General features: G+C 37.8%; 1 protein-coding gene across 1 annotated transcript in view; it reads right to left on the bottom strand.

Annotated features, from left to right (window-relative positions):
- Positions 1–1,655: 1,655 nt before the first annotated feature.
- The window catches only part of LOC139132121 (VWFA and cache domain-containing protein 1-like), a 60,407-nt gene continuing 37,593 nt past the window's right edge, over positions 1,656–24,469 (bottom strand). Inside the window, exons 13-25 of the mRNA XM_070698515.1 lie at positions 23,963–24,077; positions 23,699–23,780; positions 23,242–23,328; positions 22,887–23,023; positions 15,134–15,306; positions 13,476–13,583; positions 11,429–11,557; positions 10,983–11,191; positions 7,865–8,011; positions 7,488–7,585; positions 6,609–6,730; positions 6,140–6,231; positions 1,656–5,579 (exon numbers count right to left, since the gene is read on the bottom strand). Of these exons, the coding sequence (XP_070554616.1) occupies positions 8,004–8,011; positions 10,983–11,191; positions 11,429–11,557; positions 13,476–13,583; positions 15,134–15,306; positions 22,887–23,023; positions 23,242–23,328; positions 23,699–23,780; positions 23,963–24,077 (1,048 nt within the window). The 3' untranslated portion in view covers positions 1,656–5,579; positions 6,140–6,231; positions 6,609–6,730; positions 7,488–7,585; positions 7,865–8,003. The remainder of the gene's footprint in view (positions 5,580–6,139; positions 6,232–6,608; positions 6,731–7,487; positions 7,586–7,864; positions 8,012–10,982; positions 11,192–11,428; positions 11,558–13,475; positions 13,584–15,133; positions 15,307–22,886; positions 23,024–23,241; positions 23,329–23,698; positions 23,781–23,962; positions 24,078–24,469) is intronic.

Below are 24,469 nucleotides of genomic sequence, written 5' to 3'. Positions count from 1 at the left end.
TCACAATTTGCTTGATAGATCACGTGTAAATTACCTAGATAGATTACAAAAAATGGACAATGATAGATGGACCAAAGTAGTTTTTATTGCTCTCAATAAATCATATCAAAGTAATGCTAAGTTGGTATGGAATTGGCCAAAGTATTACATGATACTCTCATTGACAATGGATTAGATCATCTCTATCAATCAGACCCTCCAATGAATGCAAGATGGCTGACTAGTTTCAGAACTGTCAATAACCATAATGTTTTGGTTTCGTTCAAACAAAACCAAACATTGAGAACATGAAATCTTTGCAAACACTATTCCGGGATTAAAAAGATAATACACAAGAAAATTATGTGAATGATCCTCAAGATCATCATGGTGTTTCTTTATTTTTAAAATTAGAACAAACTCTATCGACCTTGAGGGATATAAACTCAACTGGGCAAATTATAAAGGTAATGGAAAATGTAAACTTTGTTGTGATGAAATAGAAGACACTTACCACTTTCTTTTTACATGTAATTACTTCACTGATAAGAGAAATTCTTTTTACCTGCATTTAAATGAGTTTTTTTCAGAATTTGGTAACAGCACTGTTATAAATAAGTTCCACTCTGGGAGCTTGAATTTTAGGTTCAATATTTTATTTGGCAAGACTTTGTGGGAGATAAACCACAACTTGGGAGAAAATGTCTCAAATGAAGACTCAACATTGATTTGTATTTAAAGATGGACTCTTTTTTCCTTTGCGTCTTCTTGTTTGTTTGTGTGTGTTTGTTTTGTACTTAATGACACTGCTTTTCTGCAGTTTTTGCGTTCTAAACCGTTTCAAAGGTAAATAAATTAATAAATAAATAAATAGTCATATCGATCACGGCTAGCACGTAACCATGTCAGCGTTGGATCAACTCTCTCCACCTGTTCTGTTCACCACAACGCTGACTGTATGCGCTTGCGCACTTGATGTTGCACGTGATCTAGGGCTGGATCGTTTTGTACTATAAGGTGGGGTTTTGAATACTGTATAACTTTTTGTCTCTATAGGACATTGCCACCGAGGTAGTAGACAACCCAGGGACTATTCAAAAGTAGCCATGGCATAGGATTACATGTAGAAATGTCAGAAAACATACTTGGAATCTAGTCAGTTTCCTGAAACTCCACAAATGATTCACTGAAAGATGCTTTATTGAAAAAAATACCATCCCATCATGCTTTATTTTTAGAGAACGTGATGATAGTAGGTTTTCCTTTGAATAGCCGCTGATGCAAAAATGCTGACTTAGCACTTTTTCCACAAGTTTTAATATATCAAATAGGTGGCATCTTTGTTATTGGATCAGTAACTTCATATCTGTTGTTTATATCGGAAATACTACATGTAGTGATTAAATAATATTTTTATCAACCATGGTTTTTTTTCTTTATAAGGGTCAATTTTGCAATAAAGTCGTGTTTGGTGTTTGGTACTTAAAATAATGGGTAATTTGTAATTTAATGTAAATTATCTCAAAAAAGCAGAATGACAACACCAATTTTTCTGGTCATAATATAAATCTCACCCTTCCAGCTAGAATGAGGATGAAATTTGGTTAGATTTTTACGCAAAACAGTGAAACAAAGCATACACACTACTATACATTAAACGCAAATCACCAATATATGAACGATGTGTGGAGTTGCTTTCCCTTTATTAACTATAATTTCTTTCACTTCTACCATAACAGTCCGTCCAGTTAAGGTAGTTATATGTGCAAATCGGCATATATACAATGTAGGTGATATCACAATGCTAAATGTCTTTCACCACGGTACGTAATCATATCATCAAAATAGCAAAATTCTTAAACTTTTGTCATATTCTTCCTTCATTCCTTCTTGTCCCTAATTGGTAAAAAGCATTTAATATGCAAACTACCTAAATGCAGATTTAAAACTGTTACATGACGATATTAGTGTCATATCATAGAATCGTCAATATACATGTCATTTTGTCGACTTTGGTCATCTATACAGATATATATTCCAAATTAGAAAAGTCTCTTAAATACCTTAGTTACTTATTAGGTTTGTAAAATGCTAAATGACTTTCACTTATGTTATATCAGAGTATTTTGAATTTATATAGCAAGTTTTGTCAACTTTGTAATCCAGATGTATATCTGTAATAAAGAAAGTTCATTACATATACAAACAAACAGTAACATTGTCAAAATTCTTAAACAGACAAACAAACAGACAAACACAAATACAGACATACACAGAGAATTAAAAACATCAGTACCACAATAGCTCATTCGAATGAACACACGAGCTAAACATCGTAGTCACAGTAAATACTATTTATCTAAGTCCTGTGTGCCCCACTCCACATAATTTAGTGCATCCTCCCTTGCTATGTAAATGAGCAAAAATAAGTCAAAATATTACTTCAAAAATTAATTTCTGCTGAACTATGCAACCAACAACCCCCAAAACCTAATCAGATCTAGTTCCCATCCTAAAGATTCTGTGTACCTAATTTCATGACATTTGATGAATGAGTTTGAGAGATATCGACCCATAACACACACACACATACATATTACAGACACACATACAGACTGACAAACGCCACCCTATGACAAAGGCCCACTTAGGTTGGTTACGCCCACCGCGTGGGCCAAAAATCAGGCAAAAAAATCGTAGAACACTAATGAAATGAATTAACGGAAATTACATTCGAGTTAACCACAAATTCGCATTATTCCAACTTAAATGTATACCATGCGCTTGTTCACACAAACAAGTAGTAATAGTTGATTCGGACGACGGATGGATTTGCGCGATTGACCCCAGTCATCAAAAGTGGTACACAATACTTCAGAAGCGCTACAAAGGTAAAGCTCCTATTAAAGTCGATGTAGGAAAGGAAATATTCCAGAAAATCATCGACTCATATGATGAACGTCATGGTCGTAAAGATAAGTCCACTGCTACCACAAATCCGTTCAGGGAATGTAATAAACTAACGACAAGTATAGAATGACTTTTCCAGTGAAGGAACAAATACACAATAATGCACCGATGCAGCAGTGCATTCCATCATCGCCAACATCTACCTTCAAACCAACACCGCCAACATCAGATAATTTGACTAACTCCTCAGCAGTTTATAGTTGCCTGGACAAAGTCCAGCTCCGTCCACCTCGCCAGTGGCAACATATTTGCGAAATGTAGCTCCGTCCTCTCTCGCAATATCACAGGCGAACTGGGAGTGAATAATCTAAAAATTTGATACCATTTTCGTAATTATTAAAAATAATAAATTGTAATTATGAAACATTGATATCACTAGAACCGAAAACGGTTATTAACCATCTCAATTCAACGGAAGTGGTAGAGCTTTCCTTGGGTTGCCATCCAGTGCAGTAAGAGAGGCAGTAATCGGAGAAAGTGGCCGGTTACCTGTTTTTGTTTCTAGTCTTCAACGTTGTATAAAATATTGGTTAAAGTTAATTGAGTTACCCGCAAATAGATTGCCCAGTCAAGCTTATGCAATGCTGCGAAACTTAGATTCACTTGGCAGACAAACTTGGGCATCGTCAGTAAAACACATTCTCTATTCGTATGGGTTTGGGTATGTTTGGCTAACACAAGAAGTTGGGGACAAAGATGTTTTTCTTCAACAATTTATGTTCAGAGTCTGTGATGTAGTCAAACAACAGTGGTGGGAAAATCTTTCAAAAAAGCCAAAAATGCGTACATATGTGTATTTTAAAAGTGCCTTGGAGCCAGAGAGATATTTATTGATGAAATGTAATTTTAAAATACGTCAAACCTATCCATGTTTTCGTTGTTCATGCCTTTCTCTAAGTATAGAAGAAGGTAGACGAGATGGTATCGAAATTGTAAGAGTACATTTTGTAAAGTTTGTAGAATGAATAGGATTGAAAACGAATTTAATTTCTTGCAATTCTCAAGAATTTTTTGTTCAGCCAAACTTATGTAAATTTTATCGTCTTTTAAAGACAAAAGACGAAACTTTACTCAGTAATTTATGTTTATATTGTTACAAAGGTTTTCAGTTAAGACAGCAATTCGTATGAATTTTGTTTGTTTATTTAAATTTTGCCAACCAATTTCGTTATGTACTGTAACTTCCTTCTACCGGGACCGGAGGCCTAGAAATGCAATAAATAGTATTCAAGTGGTACATTTCATCTAAAACTATTTCAAATCAGCTAAGGGAAAAACTTCCCCATATCCTATTTCTAAAAATAAACCTCTCGCCGATTTGTAGGTACCATATCACTTTTTGTGAAAAAATGACTTTCTAAGTAAACCTTGTAATATTATAGACTCTAAAATGAGGGTCTATGGCAATATATTCATTCTTTACTGGAAAATCATGATCGCCAGCAATAATACTCCCCCGCGTTTCTTGCCCAGAAGGAAATAAGTCAAAACAACAACTATGCAGGTATTTAACGCTCTTCGAGGTGAAAATACCGTGCCTTGTTTCCCTAAACAGCCGGTAGTTGCGTCCAAAAGACTGTTACATTCAAACTTTTCTTTCGACATCGGACGAAAATCGCTATAGAGATGCGCCGCCAATGCCTAGCCAATTTGTAACCCAGTCTGTGAAATACCATCGTCCGCTCGCACGGCTCGTTAGTCAGACAGGAGTCTTCCACTAACCACACCGTGCGGGATAACCCCACTATATTTACATCCAGCAGAAATTCAGCCTCGGGGATAATTGCATATTATTGGTGACCCACTTACCCCAAATAGTGGACAAGTGGGCCGCTGTAACAAATATTTTTATCGGCATGTCATTTGCATAATAATATTTCTTTAATATCACTTATTATACCATTATATTTCATTGATCTCATTTTATATTATGACCATATTAACATGAGATTTAATGAAGTCGTTACAATTATATAAAGCAAAATACCACTAAGTGGCCCAGTTGCCCCACTTTCCCTAACTTGTCTTTGTCCGTCCGCCATTTCTAAATGTCGTTGCCTAAATCGGCAAGCGTGATAATTACAACTTTTGCATCCTTCGCGAATGTAGTCTTCACATTTTCGTTTCCTTCCTATCAGTTATTTTTCAAATACTTAGATTATGGTAGGTGTAGTCGGGCGACCCTGGCTCTCCGACATCGCCATTTTGGCTGTCGTTTGCGTTAACGGGCACTTCGTATGAGTGTCCACTCATCTGACTCGAGACAGAATGTTGTGGGCGAACCAATCCCTGGTATGGGTGTCGCCCGTCTACAGGGCCTGGCTCTCGATAGTATGTCATATAATCCCTTGGGTCATTGTACGTCGGTGTGTCGGGTTGAAAATGATATCTGCCTCCGAAAGGTGCAGTCGGGTTGAAGATCGGCGCAGAGGGCGCTGGCGGGGCTGATGGAGCGGCACTTGCAGTGTTGGACACTGGTATGTGGTAGGCTAGGGGTACAGGGTTGCCGAGATTTCTACGCTTAATAAACCACACAACGATGATGACTAGCACTATGACAACTACAAGGAGTATAGCTATGACGATTCCAGCGATGAGACCTGTAGACGACGTCCCCGTGTTTTTAGCAGCTGAGGAAATAAAATTGATAAAACAGTGTGGGCTTATACCCAATATCAACAACGATCACATGACCAAGCGATCAAACTTTGAAGCCACACCACATACTCACAGCGGTTTGATGAGATGTCGAAAAAATTGCGAAGACAGAATTACTTTCGTTTTAATAATATTATAAATGAAACAGGTTTATTTTGAAAGTGAAGTGATTTTAGTGTTTCGATATCAACTTTGAACTTCCCCTTCGAAGCATAAATCGGTAAACTCCGCAATAGTTTCTGTTTATGAGCTTTATCAGACAATCACTCATACTGTCTCAAAATTGTCCTAAAACACATTGCGTTACATCGTTTGGTAAAGTTTACTTTGTATAGTATCCGTCGATGGTGGACTTACCAATGACCGAGAAAGAAAGATAGAAAGACACACGAAAGAAAGAAAGAAAGAAAGAAAGAAAGAAAAAGAAAAGAAAAGGAAAGAAAGAAAGAAAAAGAAAAAGAAAGAAAGAAGAAGAAAGAAAGAAAGAAAGAAAAAGAAAGAAAGAAAGGAAGTCATGTGACACAGTACTCACGCTTGCAGGAATAGATGAGATCATCACAGAATGGCTTATCCTCGTAGATGCCCTTGTTACACCACTCACAACTCACTGCAGCTATACATTCCCTGGAAATAAAACGAAAAATTAGATATTAGTGATGTCTTGGGATGTCTTGTATTTTTCCCGAGGAAAGAGTTGTCCTAATAGTAACTTAAAACAGCCTCACACGTTGAAGCTCGTGTTTTCAAGTTGTAAATGTATGATTTAAAACGTTCAGCTAGTTATGGCATGCTCTTCCGTCTATTTCAGCTGTTTCAAAATTAAAGACGCATAATCTTTGAGAGAGTGTAGCATGTATAGACTCCTCTTTGGTTGTAGTTCACATACATGACATTTATTTTACGCTTATGAGAAGTTCATTTTTCGTATATGACTGTAATCAAAGTGTATTAAAATGCTGATGTACATAAAGGGTAACCACAACAGAGAAAACTCTTCTTACATGCTAGTCTTGAATTGAGAACAGTCCGTTGGATAACATTTTGGGAGACTGCGCAGATCACGGTTTTCAGTCACACAGGATCGAGGCTGGTGATAAGCGGTGCACAAGATGGCGCATCATCGCTGCGGGAGGGAAAAATAAAAATTTTGTCACGAAGAAGAGAGGCGATTATGACATTCATGGAGCTTTTCATCAATATCGTCCCTCGCATTCTTGACCATCGAATTTCTCTTGGATGAAAAAGGACATGCAGCCAAACAGGCGATGTGGAGAATTTCTGAAAAATCTACTATTTGAAAAATCCCGAGCACTTAATTTTCTTGTTTCCTTACTCTCGGCCGGACACCCATTGCTACCCATCTCTCTACAAGTAAAAAATATCAAAACCACGGTTATCTGTCTGTACATCCACTCTCCGCTGTCAAATGTCAAAATTTTCCAGCCTATACCTCCCTGTTCGCTGATAGAAAATGCTCGTCAACTCGCAAAGAAACCACTGACGAACTCTGCGAAAATCTTTCTTTTACTGTGACTAAATGTTCTTTATTTCCTTTAGGGAAGGCCTACCTTTCCAAAAGCCTACCATTTACCGTTAACTCCACTTCTTACATTGCCCTCCACAGATTTTGTCAGCTTTTACCGGCCGACTTGTTGTGTTTCGCTGAGCCATTTGGAAATAAAACAAACCAGCGACTGTTCTAGATTGATCAAACACTGACACAGTGCCACCGCTGTTAGGTCGACACACAGAAAAGGTGCTCGGGTGGGGGCGGCATTCCCAAGCGGATAGACTTTATGATACATGTACTCTGAATTTCGAAACACGCATGTACCTCACGTGGCACGTGTATACAATGGCTTCAAGGGCTGCATACATACCTCCGAAATGTGAATAAATCATTGCAGTAATCATATTCTGCGTTTGACAGACATGGACACTCACACTCGTCTTCGATGTCAGCCTTCCCACACTCCTTCTGCAAAACAATTAACAAATAATTCAGAACATTTCGCAAAGTAAACTTATCAAAGTTGCTTTGTCTGAGCTAACAAGGTAGACCATAGGCCAATTTTAAACAACTATGAGCGTTTTTGAAGGTCGGTGAACAACAGTAAGTTTCACGTTGGTAAATTGTTCAATATCTCAAACCTGAACTGATTTCAGAGTTGTCTTCGGCTGTTATCGTAAAGGTCACACCTACAGGCAATATAAACTGAACAATATAAAATGAAGCAATTTTTAATATGTTTTTCACCGGTATACATGAACAGACTGCCGGGATACATTCGTTCTTTTCTATGATGCCGAGGTATGCGTTCGTTCCAGGAATATGAGCCAGCTGATATTGCAAGCAGGAATCGCCTTCCGTTATCGCGTCGATGTCACTCTCGGGTTTATACACCTGCACAGTTTTGAAAAAGGACAGTGGGGAAGTATTGGATGAGACTATAATATTATACAGACGAACTGAAAATTAATTTTCTAAAATATGATACCGTTTTCGTAGTTATTAAAAATAATAAACGTAATAATGAAATATATAATATCACTAATACCAAGTTAGTATTTCATCTTTGTCGCTTCCTTTCTGCGGAGCAGTACTCTGTAAAAACGCTGTATGTGTATGAGTTGTGTGTGACGTTGGCAGGCCAGGGCGTCCAATATACTAGAAGAATATAAAAGGGGAAGGTGGCCAGCTTACACAGCCAGTCCTCTCTATACGCTCCTACCACTTAAATTGCTGTATCTCCGCTACCTTACAGATGGTTAATAAGCTGGTCAACAAAACTGCCTTGTTTGGGCCTTCATAATTGTCACCTAGTGAAACAACTGCTCTTATAAAGTTGTGCAAATTCCGATAATGCGCAGTTTCTCAAACGCTTGATCCTAATTCATAGCAACATCCGGGAAACCCAGCTGGAGTATGATGCTGTTGACTTAATCATACAGCTGCAGTTTGACCTCTGCATTATTACAGCCGTTAGGGTCACCAGGCAGAGATTCCCAATCGCTCATTGGTTGAACAACCTGTGATGTCAGCCTATATGATTTATGCTAATAAGTCAACGGCATCGGACTCCAGCTGAGATTCCCAGCGAGCTGTAGGGCACCTAACACTTTGGAGAAATTTGATTAGGGACTGGACATAAATTATAGGGGGGGGGGTGGGCCGGTGTTTTTCGAAAAACCGCTGCGTAAAAAATAGTGACCCTTCAAAAGTTCATGCACAAAAATTAGTGACCCTCCCCCTTATCCGTGCATGAAAATAAGTGACCCTCCCCTGTTACTCAATACCCCCCAAAAAACCCGCAATGTGTTAAAGACCCCCTTCTGACTTGCTATACTTTTTAAGTCGCCCTCCGAAAGGAAGGCAAAATGTGGCCGATATAACGCGTTGTCCAAAAAATATCAAATCATATGTGTGTTATTCATGTAAATGTACTTTGCTGAAGTGGCAGGTAAAAAGTGCATGCATGTACAAAAAATGTAATTTTTAGATTTTATCGATAATGTTGATTCACTATACATGTAGTCGACTATAAGAAAACTACGAAAGTGTATTTTCCAGTATAAAACTAGCTATATCTGTTCATATACAGATGTTTAATAACTGATATAGATATACTTGATTAGCATGGTTGTTTACAAGTGCACATGTGAACAAGATATTTGATTTTGGAATTTCTGTCAAAATGTTGATCCACTATACATGGGAGTCTATGACAAAACTATACATGGGAGTCTATGACAAAACTGTCAAAAATTTTCAGAATTAAAAATTTGCACTATTTGTGCATATGTGGACCCTGAATAATTGACATAATTGTGCTTGATTAGAAGAGGGTGGTAAAATGTGCATCTGTGTACAATAACTTTGTTTTTGGAATTTCGCATAAAATGTTGATCCACTATACATGGGAGTCTATGACAAAACTGTAAAAAAAAATTTTCAGAATTAAAAATATGCACTATTTGTGTATATATGACCTGAATAATTGACATAATTGTGCTTGATTAGAAGAGGGTGGTAACACGTGCATCTGTGTACAATAACTTTGTTTTGGAATTTCACATGAAATGTGGATCCATTATACATTGTAGTCTATGAAGAAACTATGAATAATTTTTTTTAAATACAAAACTTTGCAAATCTGTGTATTTATGTATGCTTGATTATTGATATTTATGTTCTTGATTAGACTAGAGTGGTTACAAGTCCATGTGTGTGCAAGAAATTTGATTTTGGAATTTCACCGAAATGTTGATTCACTATACATGGCAGTCTATGGTGAAACCCTATGAATAATTTTTTTCCAATACAAAAATAGGTAAATCTGTGCATTTATGTACACTCAATTATTGGTACTAATGTTCATGATTAGACTAGAGTGGTTTCAAGTCAATGGGTGTGCAAGAAATTTGATTTTGGAATTTCACTGAAATGTTGATTCACTATACATTGTAGGCTATGAGGAAACTACAAATAACTCATAGGTTATCTGATCCTAAATTGTTATTCAAAAGTTGTTCGACCTGAAGCTTCCAGTTGTTATTGATGACACTATGCACTATTCTGAACAGTTTGTATTCTGTCAATGTCCTCAAAAAATTAAAAAATGTACATACAGCGACTTGAACGTTTGACACCGACCTATACCCAATGTATTGTCAATGGGAGAATGATGTCAAATAAGTAATCTCCCAAATTGTTATTGAAAGAGTCATTATAGGGGACAGTTATGCACAATAGTGTTGAATAAGTAGAAATCATGACAACTTAAATCAATGTGGCTGCTTGGATCATCAATACATTGTTTATTATACCTGAAATTTGCGCCGGAAGGGCGCGCCGAAATGGTAATGGCAGAAAATGAAAGTGTCAGGAGGTATTTTTTCTTTTTCAGTATTCCATAACGTGCACATGCAATTTCAGCTTTGATGAATGAAAAAAGGTGACCCTCCCCATAGGCTTGCACAAATTTTATGACCCTTCAAAAATGCTTGCGCGAAAAATGGCGACCCACCCCCAAAAAACACCGGCCCACCCCCCCTGTAATTTGTGTCCAGTCCCTTAATATGAAGATCCAATTCTCCCAAATTAGTTCCAATCGTGTTTTAGGTAGATACAGGGTGTAGATAGGTAAGTAGGTATGCATATGAGTAGGGAGCCTGTACAAATGTTGGAATGTCGAACTCCCTTCGAAAAGAAAATCACTGCAGACAGTCTATGTGCAAATTCTGTACATTGCGTACCAGTAGTTAAACGTCGAGTCTTTCGCGTCTTGACGTCTTCTTGATTGATTGCCATTGGATTGGAAGAGCTGTTCATTGCACCATGTGAAATCACTGCCCTAATTATTATCAGTTCTTACCTGGTAATAGTTTTGAAGCTTTATCTTTTGAAAGTTTACACACTGTTTTCTTAACCAAGACACCTCTATCGATGAGATCATGTGCGATATCACCGAATTCTTTCAATTCGGTGATATGTGTATATTCGACGCCATCTTTAACAGCGCCGCTGACGTCAAAGAACGTATCGTGTGTAATGAGATAGCCGCTGTTGTCCATGACAAAGCAGCTATATGAAACAGGAAAGGATTGAAAATAAAAAAATAAATAAATGAACAATATGATTAATTAATTGATTAAGTAAATGGAATTTCAACATTTACAATTTTGCACGAATAAAACTTCATATTTTGGCACGCATTGCTGGGGCGAGAGTAATTCAGTGAAATGAGGGAGCACTAAGCACTATTACATTCACATGTACCCAATTAGACATTCCGGTGACCGTAATATCCTACAAGCTCACCTGTATCTTGTCTCGTTGCATTTCGGATAAATTTGTCTCAAGAAAACTGAGAAGTAGGGTAGCGAGAAATCCATTCCCATAACTGCAATCACCTCGTCCGAAGTTCCCACAGCTGTTGCCGCAGATTGCCTGAAATGATGGTCAAAACTTAAAGCCATTTTTATCGAGCATTGTACATGTATGTCCGTGAGTATGAAAGGATTGCAGTCTGTGTGTGCCGACATTTCCCCCCCCCCCCATTCCCAAAACTGTAATCTTTTACTTTGTTAGCTGCTAACAAGGTGTTTTCGTGACGGTGATAATTCTCTCTCACGCTTTGATAATAAGCAGCGATAGTTTAGGGAGATTGGGGTAGGCAATTTACACATATTGACTGCTTACTTTGAAATACAGTGAAGAGGTAGGGATATGCAGGTATACGCATACAACGATTCAGGCTACTCTAGCTTTACATCTATTTATCATTTTTGCTCACGTGTTTAAACACGTGAGCATATGTCGCAGCGATGTCTTTCTGTCTGTCTGTTTGTCTGTCTGTTGGTGTTGGTCCGATATCTCAAAAACGGCTCATCAGATCAGAATCAAATCTGGTACATAGATTTAGTTAGCAAATGGCAAGAACTGATTAGTTTTTGGTGGGTGTGGCTTGCACACTTTTTGCTCATTTGCATAATTAATGATTTTAGAAAAAACATATACATAAAAAACAACTGCATACAATTGATGAGATTTGCTACAAATGTTGATCACACCAAGATATATCAGCAGTGGGAACCATTAAGGGGTGACATGAAAGAGAGTTGCTAATTTGCATATTTAATGAACTTTCCTAATTAGGGATATATGTCTGATTTGACTCGATCAAAATCGACCAAACTTGGTATGTATATTAAAGATACTATGATTTAACATTATTGAAAGTCATTAAGCCTTTTAACTGCAGCCAATTCCTAATTTACATATTTAATGAACTTTGCTAATTAGAGATATATATTTAAATTGACTGGACCAAAGTTGATGAAACTTGCTACATGTATTGAAGCTACTATGATACAACATTTTTGAAAGTCATTAAACATTTTTACTTCAGCCGATTCCTAATTTGCATATTTAATAAACTTTCCCAATTAGGGATATACATCTGAATTAACATGATTGTACTTGTTGAAACTTGCTATATACATCAAAGATACTGTGATATAACATTATTGAAAGTCAAAAGACATTTTACTTCAGCCAATTCCTAATTTGCATATTAAATGAATTTTCATAATTAGGGATATTTATCTGAATTGACTTAATCAAAATTCATGAAACTTGCTATGTACATTAAAGACACTCTAATACAATATTGTTGAAAGTCATTAAGCATTTTCTCTTCGGCCAATTCCTAATTTGCATATTAAATGAACTTTCCTAATTAGAGATATATCTGAATCACCTTGACCAAAGTTGACAAAACTTGCTACATATATTGCAGATACCATGATACAACATTATTGAAAATCATTAAACATTTAAAAGCCAACTTCTAATTTATATATTTAATGAACTTTGCTTATTGGGGATATATACTGCGATTTACTTGATCAAAGCTGGCAAAACATGCTATGTACATTGATGATTATACCACGTTAAAACAATATCAAAAGTCATTTCACATTTTCATGTCAGCTAATTTATAATTTGCATGTCTAATAGCTTTTACAGCTCGGCATATATGGCTTGAAGGGCTTGGAAACGGTAATTACACTTGCTATATAAAGTGGTGATACAATGACAGCAGTAAAAGAACTTTAATTTTTATATTCAGCTAATTACATATTTGTATACTTCATGACCTAATCGGCGTTGATTATTGTTCATTACGTTGATCATAATATTTCAATACAGTTGCAAACATATGGCAAAGGTTAAAATTTACACATAACTGCATTATATAATGAAACAAGTGAGCATTTTCAGTTCATATCTGGTCAATGAATCAATTTATGCTCGCTGTACCCTGTGGTGTAAGCACACGTAACCTTCACTCTTTTTCACTTACCTTTCAACAATGGTATGAGCCATGGTGATGACGTAGCCACTTCCTGTGGCAGCTTCATAGGGAGGCGATAAGGTAATATTTCCTTTATTGTTCTTCGCTCTCTCGTACCTATGTGTAGCATAAAATTTAGTTCCATTTACATATGTCTTCCATACATCATATAATATGGCTATGCGGACAGCACGTTTTATAAATCTGCGATTCTTCTTGGCCACCTGGCAGCCATATTGGATCGTACCATGATAGTAATTCTAAGTACGTATATAACACAGTGTTTTGTCTTTGTGCTTAGTTTTAAAAATATCAGTCGAGACATATCTTGTTCCAAGTTTGAAATATATTTACTGAGGCATATCTTAGATATCTGCGCTGATGAACGCACGGACGGCATCCTATGGAGATCCGGTTCACGACATGCGACATGCGACCTGCGACTTCAAAACTGCGACCTGCGTCCCGCGTGTTTGTCAAACTGCGACCTGCGTAGGGTTAGTGTTAGGGTTAGGGATTAGCCTTAGGGTTAGGGTTAGGGTTAGGGTTAGGGTTAGGGTTAGTTAGGGTTAGGGAAGTCGGACCCAACCAGAAGACAGGTTTTGAGCCTTGCCTCTCCCAAGCCGCCGGCAAGGGCAACGTGTAGCTAGGGTTAGGTCGCAGATCACAGTTTAACCGGGGACGCAGGTACCGGTCACGAACTGCGACATGCGACGTGAACCCCCGGCCTGCGTCTTTAAACTGTGATCTGCGACCTAACCCTAGCTACACGTTGCCCTGGCCGGCGGCGTTGGGGAGAGGCAAGCCTGAAAACCTGTCTCCTTGTCGGGGGTCCGACTTCGGAGTACGGTTGCAGTGGGCGCTCAGCCGCAGAGATGCGTCGGCTCCCGTCGGCCCAACGTTGCCCTGGCCGGCGGCGTTGGGGAGAGGCAAGGCTCAAAACTTGTCTTCTGGTTGGGGGTCCGACTTCCCTAACCCTAACTTAAACCCTAACCCTAACCCTAACCCTAAACCCTAACACTAACACTAACCCTACGCAGGTCGCAGTTTGACAAACACGCAGGACGCAGGTCGCAGTTTTGAAGTTGCAGGTCGCATGTCGCATGTCGTGACCGGATTTCCATACCATCCAATGTATAAGTCCGCGGGACTTCTTTAGCAGGTTTAACAAATTATTTGACTTGCATTTTTCCATATTTGGTATTAAATATGACCACCAGCCTTGTGTTAAATCTATTGGCAAAAATTTAAATTTCCGATTCAGAAAAATTAAAACAGGGACAAGTTTTTGTTCTGCAAGACTTTAAAATTCGTCCCAACAAGAAGACAAAGTAGTAAAGGGTCGTAGGTCGCAGTGCGCCGGAGCGCCCGCACACGACTTAATCTTTCAGTCTACCCAACAAGTTGTGAACCAGAAAAGTATTGAAAACAATTGAGAGTCTGAATATCTGTCCCAAACACATATTCTACTCAAGGAAGGCAAACTTTGAAACAATAATATCACAAAGTTTAACAGTATACAATGCATTGGAATATAAAAAGTGTACATCATTAACGCAACTCTTAATATTTGCCCCAGCGTGTCAGATGTAACTTTGGCCATACAATAGAGTCATTGACAAGCGTTGGATGAAACTTAAACTATATTTAAAAAAACGGCAACCTACCAAGGTCTGACGGTGTGATCGTAATTTTTGTTGAGTCTCACGCCTGGATATTCTCTGAAGACGCCGTTCTCAGTGCCGATATAGAAGAAAGCGGTGTATTGCTTCACATCCTCGATGGTTGACCATATCTCGTCAGCCTTAGCCGTGGCTACCACCATATCACGAACTCCATCCTGCATCAAAACAACGTGGCAGTGAACAAGTAGCGGTCCAGATATACATAAACTGAATGCTCATTCGCAAGTCTACATACCTGTTTAATATTCTTATAGATACACAGAGTACAGAAACGCATGGTAGACATATTATTTGCATTACTTTTATTGAGTATCCGTTGAGGTCGGGAGACGTTGAGAGTAATCCAGGTCCCAATCAAGGTGGTAAACAACCCACTGAGAGAAGATCAACACGACAAACTACCCTGACTGGTTCCTTTGCCGGAGCAGAAAATGAAAATTTTGAGCTGACGGACATAATGCGTGAATTACGTAATCTGAAAGCGGATTGGGTAGGAAGAGGACAAGATGGACAAGTCCTCTGAGAGGATAGAGTCCTCTCATCAATTAGGTCTGTGATAAAACTACTTTGATACAGATGGTACTCAATGGCCAAGAATGAGTTCCATGTTGGTGAAAACAAAACCAAGGTAGGCCGCCATCCTAATTACAAAGGTCATTAAATGAGTCAATTAGGAATTAATCGACAGGATGTTGCCAATCATTTTTGCATACTATCCTAACACTAACAGATTATCACCGGTACCATAAAGTTTGACGGACTATTTACAAGACTGTGAGATCAACATCTGTATCAAGTTTCACCAAATTTGATGCAGTATTTGTGGATATATCACTCTAATTAGGAAAGTTCATTACATATGCAATGACAAATTAATTAAAATGACACTGATAAATGTCTTTTTCACTGTTAAAGCAATGTGAGCTTAACATCTGTACCAAGTTTCATGAAATTTGATGCAGTACTTCTTGACATATCAGCCTAATTACGAAACTTCAGTAATTGACATGATACTGCTACATGCCGTGAAACAAATTGATGTGCATATGTATGAAATAGGTCAATGTCCTTGTACCAACTTTGAATGACACTGGAGGAAATATGTCTGAGTTATGGCTCTGTACATGAAAAAATTGTAACAAAATCGCCGCAATGCAGCAGTATTTGATCTTACTGTCTAAAAAATCGACATGCATATGTATGACATTAGTCAATGTCCATGTACCAACTTTGAATAAAATCAGTTGAGACTTGCCAGAGTTATGGCTCTCGAAATAAAAAAGCAATAACAAAGTGGCCACCATGTGTCCATATTAGATCATATTGTGAATCAATTTGACGTACATATGTATATCATAAGTTAATGTCCTTGTACCAACTTTGAATACATTTACTTGATACATGTCTGAGTTATGGTTCCGGACATGAAAAATCGTAACAAAATGGTCACCATGCAGCCATATTCAATCTTATCGTAAAACAAATCAATGTGCATATGCATGACATAGGTCAATGTCCTGTACCAACCTTGAATAAATTGGTTGAGACGTGCCTGAGTTATGGCTCGGACATGAAAAATTTGTAACAAAATGGCTGCCATTCTGCAATATTAAATCATATCGTGAAACACATTGACGTGCATATGTATGACATCGGTCATGTCCTTATACCAACTTTGACTAAAATCGGTTGAAACATGTCTGAATTAAGGCTCCATACATGAAAAAAGTATAGCAAAATGGCCGAACGGCGGCCATATTGGATCGTATCACAAAAGAAATCGACGTGCATATGTATGACATAGGCAGTGTTCCCGCTAAGGCTTATTTGCGCGCCAATTGCGCAGTGTCTCCGACTGCTCTCGCAGTGAAATTTCATGTTTTGCGCAACTTTAGTCTCAGTCATTTCGATCGGTAGTTTGTTTTGGAAACGATAACTCGGGGTGAAATGTGCGATCTCGGCGTAGATTTTACTTCCGCGTTTCGGGTTTAGCGCCCGTTTGTGGCGCAGTTGCCACCACGTTCATTGTACGTTGTGACGTACCTCAGTAAATTAGCATATACATGAACGGACCCAGCTGTGAGACAATAATCCCACGTATCTCAACACAGTCCCGGAGGGACCGTGATCTCAAGTTGCGCACCTCTTGAAACCTCAGAGGGAACACTGGACATAGGTTAGTGTCCATGTACCAACTTGCATAAAATCGGTTGAGATATGCCTGAGTTATGACTCCATACATGAAAAAATCGTAACAAAATGGCCACACGGCAGCCATATTGGATCGTATCACAAAACAAATTGACGTACATATGTACGACATAGGTCAATGTCCTTGTACCAACTTTGAATAAAATCGGTCGAAAAATATCTGAGTTATGGCTCTCGACATGAAAAAATCGTAACAAAATGGGCGCATGGAGGCCATATTGGATCGTATCACAAAACAAATCTACGTGCATATGGTTTGACATATGAAATAATCCTTGTAGCAAGTTTGAATGAAATCGCGTCAGGCATTTCTGAGTTATCTGCGTGAACGATCGGACGGACGGACGGGACGGACGGACATGACCAAACCTATAAGTCCCCCCGGACTGTGTCCGTGGGGACTAAAAATCGACGACCTCGCTAGCGACATACACGATGTACAACAAGAAGTGCAGGAAACTAGAGAAGAGGCCGCTCGGCTTACTGAAGAGAATAAACATCTAAATGATCAAGTAAAAGAACTCTCAAGTGAGGTTGATGCGTTAAAAGGGCAGATGAAGCAGGACAATTTAATCTTGAAAGTGCATTGAGCAGGTAGAGAACGAAACATGGGACAAATCAGAATCGAAGGTAAAAGAGTTTATATCTGACAAACTTGGTTTGGAAGGAGACAATATTGAATTCGACAGGGTACATCGTGTCACCAATGCACGTTCTCGTCCAAAACCTATCATCGCTAAATTTTCTCGCTACAAACAAAGAAACAAGTGTTCGAAGCCGCAAAGAAGCTCAAAGGCACCGATTTAAGAATATCTGAAATTTACGCGCAGAGTCAGAGACACTCGAAGACAATTCGGTCGTCATCTTGAAGCCTTGGGGCGCAAGGAAAGCGAGCATATCTTTCGTTCGACAAGTTAAAAATGAACGGTAGTACCTACGCCTATGACAGTGTACGCGATGATATTCGCCCCTTGTCAAGAGTGGAACGCAGTGACAGCTGAGAATGCGGCCAAGGTAATTATAGTATAACGAATGATCAAACCAGTGTGCTGCATCTACAGAATGGTGACTCTAGTAATCAAGTTTTGTCCTTAAAACTACATTGTATCTTTTGGAATGTACATGGTCTTGCTTCTAAAATTAATGATTGGATGTAATGTTCTTACTTGCAAGTTTTGATATTGTTTGTTTGGCAGAGACGTGGATTAGAGATGATTCATGTTACACTATGCATGGGTTTAAATCGTTTCAAACACAAGTGTAAGCGGTAAAATATGGGAGGCATCCTGGTGGAATTAACATATTTTACAAAGAGTCAATGCCTTTGAGTGTTAAATACAGCAAAGTAATTCAGATAATATAGTGTGGTTATTTTTCTATGCCGATTCTACAGAAAAATCCCCTGTTGTTATTTTTGCTGTCGTGTATAATTCTCCTCAAGATGAGGAAATAATGTATTGGCACATTTGACATTCTCGAACAGGAATTTGCAAATTATAGTGGTATGTTTCAAAACTCCCAATTCTATATTTGTGGAGACTTTAATGCACGCACTGCGAACGATGCTGATTACTTCGATGACAGTGTAGCAAAGTTTGTATGTCATGATGTTACAACACTATACAATACTAGTATTTTCCTTCCAGAGCGTCAGTCCAAAGAAAATGTTGTAAATAGTGCTGGAAGAACTTTTCTTGAATTTTGTAAAAATACAGAATTAAAGAATTGTAAATGGCAGATTATTTATTGAACAGGCAGTGGAAATTTTACTTTTGTAAGTGACACTGGTTGCAGTGTAATTGATTACTTACTCACAAAGCCATGTAGTTTTTCAAATATTTGTGATTTTTATGTCGATAACAGGGTTGAATCAGATCACCAACCGTTAGTTTTCGATCTTAGTCTCTCTCGCCATCGAGAAACCACAAATGCTGCTTCTGCTATCTCTAGTGTTGGTGATCCAGAGACTTTTGACAAATTTATATGAAATGTCGATAAAAATTCAATGTTTTTTTTTGCTTATTGGGAATCGCTACAAGCAAGACCGTCAAATTGAAGAGTTTAATTTTTACATTGATAATTTGAATATTGACAAGGCCGCCGCTGATTTTTTTATCTATGATAAGATCTGCTGCTAATGTGATGAAAAAAACTTTTAATTATGGTGTAAAAATTATAGAGCCCACGATACTTCATGGTATGATGGTGAATGCAGAAGGTTTAAACCCACTGTAAACTCAAAAGTTAATAATTTCAGAAATAATAGGTCCATTATCAATTTGTATGAGTTGAAAAAACTCAAAAGAGATTATAAAAAATTGGTGGCTCAAAAAAAAAAAATGATATTAAGCAGAGTAAACTTAGAAAAGTTACTATCAGCATCTAAGCAAAACGATTGTAAGCAACTTCGGTCACTTGTAAATGTAATTCGGTTCCGGTTCCGGGAACTATTCAAAGTGATGTACGTATGGTTTGAATTATTTTTCTAAGTTGATAAATACTCCTGGCTCGGTTGATGATATTATATACAGTTTTATGAAGAGATAAAGGATTTTGTTGACAATATTGAAAATAACGAATTGAATATTAACAATTTAGATGTTTTGAATTCACCAATTGAGATTTATGAGGTAGTTGAAACAGTGAATAAGTTAAAATGTGGTAAAGCACCTGGTTTAGATGGTGTAACCCCAGGTATCAGATGCCCATTGCTTGTAAGAAAATTGTTTTGTAAACTTTTCAACTCAGTTCTTGACTCGGGTAATTTTCTGCTGCTTGGGCAGAAGGCTCAGTAAATCTCTCCAATTCACAAGAAAGGAGATCGTAAGAGTGTTACTAATTACAGAGGTAAAACACTGCTACCTATAATGGGTAAATGTTTTATGCAGTTGCTTTTGTTTGAAACAATTATCCTTTCATTTGTGAAGACTTTTCCTGGTGACTATTGCAATTTTCACTGCTATGTTGATTTTCACTGCTATGTTGTTGTTGTTTTCACAAGATGTAGACAGTTTGATACTGGAATATTGAGTTGCCTTTCCGTGTAGGCATTGCATGCCGCTTCACATTACTGTTGATCAGCAGCATACATGACATTTTTGTTTCAAGTTTGGTTTTTTTTTTCGATGCTGAAATTTCACCAAAATGTCACTTCTGTATTCAGAGATTGTACAATCAATTTCTCTGGATGTGTAAGTCCATTTTGAAAGCGATAGAAAGATTGAATGGTGTTGAAAAAAATCGTGCATAAAATTAGCATAAATTAAGCATCCATGCCAGATAACATGGGTTGCTCGAGTATAAGCCCCTCCCCTAGTTTTACCGCTGTTTAGTGTTGGCGAACCGGGGGCTTATACTCGGACGAGTACGGTAGTATTTTACAATGTCAACTTTAAAAGTGGCTTAAGGATCACCATCCAATTGTTGATGAATTAATTGTTGATCATTATAGTATGTTTTAAATTTATGATGTTCTTCACTCAATGTATAGAAATGTCAAAGCCTGTGTGCGAACTCCAAAGGTAATTACAGAGTTGTTTGACTGTAGTTTTGGTGTACAACAAGGCTTAGTTTTATCACCTATTTTATTTACAATTTTTCGTTAATGATATTGGCCAATCCCTGAGTAGCACTCATCGATTTTCTGGTGTTGATGTTTGGATTCTAAAAATCATTTATTTACTTTTTGCAGATGATCTTACCCTTATGAGTGTCTAGAGAATAGGTTTGCAACGTTTACTTAACAAGCTTTTTGAATATTGTAAATGGAAACTCTCTGTGAACACTGATAAAACTAAAATTATTGTTTTGAGAAGAGGTGGTTGGTTTAAAATTGTATGAAAAGTGGTTCTATAATGGCAAGAGAGTGTCTGTTACATCTTATCAAAATTATCTTGGTGTTGTATTTTCATGGACGGGCCTTTGGTTTCAAGCCCAAAAAGCTTTTTGTGAACAAGCTAGTAGGGCTTTATTTTCTCTAAATAGTTCCAGCTATACGTTTGGAACCTTACCAGTTGACATTGCCCTCAAAAATTTGACGCAAAAATACTTCCAATACTACATCATGGTGCTGAAGTCTGGGGTTTCCATCCAGCCCAGGATGTAGAAAAGGTACATAATATAATGATACGCTCAATATTAAAAATGTACAACAATACGTCAACTGGTGCAATGAGGGTGGAATTAGGCCGGGTTTCCATGAGAGTATTCAGATATTTTAAAATTATTAAATATTGCTCAGACTTTTAAAAATGACAAAAATAGACTACTTTACAAATGCTACGAATTCTAAATATCTAAAATTCATGTATCTCATTACGATTTTTGGGCAAGGAATGTAAAGTGTTTGCTTCAAAATTATGGTTTTGCTGAAGTTTTGGAACAACAAGGTGTGGGAAACGAAGCTGTCTTTTTTCAAATTTTTAAGCAGAGATGTCTAGACATCGATAATCAGCAATGGTCAGAATCTTTGAGTAATTCTGGAAGATTGTATACATATTCAACCTTTAAAAAGGAATTACATGTAGAACCTTACTTATTGTACGTAGATAAACTGGTGTTTAGGCTTACTCTGTGCAAATTTAGATCGTCAGCTCATGCATTGAAAATTGAAACAGGGCGTTGGAGCAAAACTCCACAGTGTGACAGACTTTGTGAGTAGTGTCATCTGACCCAAGTCAAAGACGAATTTCACTTTTTGCTTATTTGCCCCCAAAACTAACAAGATTAAGAATGCAATTTATTCCGTCGTATTATTTCAACCCACCTCTTATGTAAAAGTTTAATACTTTGCTATCATCTGAAAATGTAAAGACTCTAAGGAAACTTAGCAGATACATATTTTATGCTATGCAACGTAGAGACATGATTTTAGGCAATAGGCAGACTAAGCACTCTAGCGATGTATGAAATTATTGTTATACTTTGCTGTACTTTTGGCCGGTGGCCAAAAGTACTGAAATAAAGAAGAATTGAATGGAATTGAATTATTTGCATTTATATTGCTGTCTGTTGTGTCTGTACGAGCTTTGCTTGCCAATGTATATAAGTTTATAAATATATCAATGCCTCGACCTGTTGCTTTGTCAGGAAGCAATAGATCAAAAAATAACAACAAGCTATGCATCTCTCTCTTTCTCTCTCTCTCTTCTCTCTCTCTCTCTCTCTCTCTCTCTTCTCTCTCCTCTCTCCTCTCTACTATATATATATAATATCAAAAGTGAAAACTATTCCTTTTGTAGGAGGCCCGCCCCATAGGTTTGTAGAACAATTAAATCCCTTAAATTATGTCGATTTGTGAAATTCTTCGGCCGGGGCCCAGTATTCCCCAGTCTACCAAACTGTGCATAATTTGTGCTTATGTCACAATGTCAAGCCATTGCACGGTCAAGCGAATATATTTCCTACGATTTGTATTTCATGTCACAGTTCTTTACAGCTATGCCATGTAAACAGGTCCAGAATAACCGCCATGTAAATGACTTTTGGGACAAAGCATTGTGCTGAAAGGATGGAATCTACTCACCTTGAAGTATTTGTTCTGATCAGTTTCACCGTTCATATACTGCATGTAGGCGTTGGCTCGATTTTCTGTCTCCTCGCTTACCTCGTATTCATTGGGATCAAGGAAAGCTTCATTGCTGAACGTGACAGCGGATGCCTCTATAGACACGATAAATGGTCAGTGTTATGTATTGAGATCAGGTCTTCATGGTAACAGCAAATGATTACGTCACGTGACAAGTAAGTCAGAGACAAACATCCCGCTTGCTAAAAACGACTGTCAGACCGTAAAGTGTAATTTTCATAATGCGGTTCGTCTCAAGAACAACTATTATTGAATACGAACAACTATTAATGAATAATTACTGACGAAATACCTCTTGTGGCAGTCCTGTTATAATGTCTGCACACACCAGGCGGAGATGTTAAGTCTAAGCGATGGTAGATGAAGGCAAAATCGTCTCCTGCAAACAAAAACGGTATTGAAAAAGGTGGGAATAACCTCATAATTCTTTACTAGGCAAGTTAGCATAGCAAGGTAAGGGATGCAAACTTAGGTGATATCAAACAGATCGAAGGCGAAAGGGAATATTCGCTTCTTTCAATTAAAATTGGAGCGAGCCATTTCCCTAAAACTGGGATTATCCTGCGTTTATGATGATCATACACTTCAACAAATTATTTCCTATTGGTTTAAAGAATGAACATTAAAATCGGAACGATTGGCGGCATTGTATTTTAATGGTGAAGTCTAATGCAGTCACAATCTAGCTTAACACTTCAAAGTGATTTCGAAGAAGATGTCGGTTTGAATATTTACGCATGCGCTTTTACCTGTTGGATCCTGCTCGGTGAGAATGGCCTCTTTTTCATTTTCTCCCAACACTAAACATACTATGTATGGTGTTCCAGATACCTGGAATAATAAAGAAAAAAACCAATCGATTCATTTGAATTATACATAATTGAATCACATTTGATCATATATTTGAGCTTAGCAGCACAGGTAGGTTTTTGTAAGTTTGTAAAATGACAAATATTTACTGAAGTGATTGAAACAGATACAGATTGAAACTGTTCCTTTGAGTATTACATTACCTTACGCCAATAGAAAGTTGAAGGCACACGCAGTGTGTCCACGCCCTCAGTGGCCGTGTTTCCCCTCGGTATTGTCCTTGTTGACGTAAAGGTGGCCTTTCCGCTTTTGTCACCTCTGCAAGAGGAACAGGCGTAAAAAATGAATATAACATTATATTGCAGAGCATAACACTACACAACACTCCCTGCACATTCACTGTACAGCAAACTATTACACACCGAACCACTCTACACCACACCACACCACACCACACCACACCACACCACACCACGCCACGTCACACTACACTACACACTACACTACACTACACTACACTACACTACACTACACTACACTACACTACACTACACTACACTACACTACACTTCACTTCACTTCACTTCACTCACTTCACTTCACTACACTTCACTCACTTCACTACACCACACCACACCACACACACCACACCACAGCTCACTACACTGCACTACACTACACTACACTACACTACACTACACTACACTACA

The sequence above is a fragment of the Ptychodera flava genome, chromosome 1 (assembly GCF_041260155.1).
Source record: "Ptychodera flava strain L36383 chromosome 1, AS_Pfla_20210202, whole genome shotgun sequence".
Lineage (NCBI taxonomy): Eukaryota > Metazoa > Hemichordata > Enteropneusta > Ptychoderidae > Ptychodera > Ptychodera flava.
This window is presented reverse-complemented; position numbering and strand designations above follow the sequence as displayed.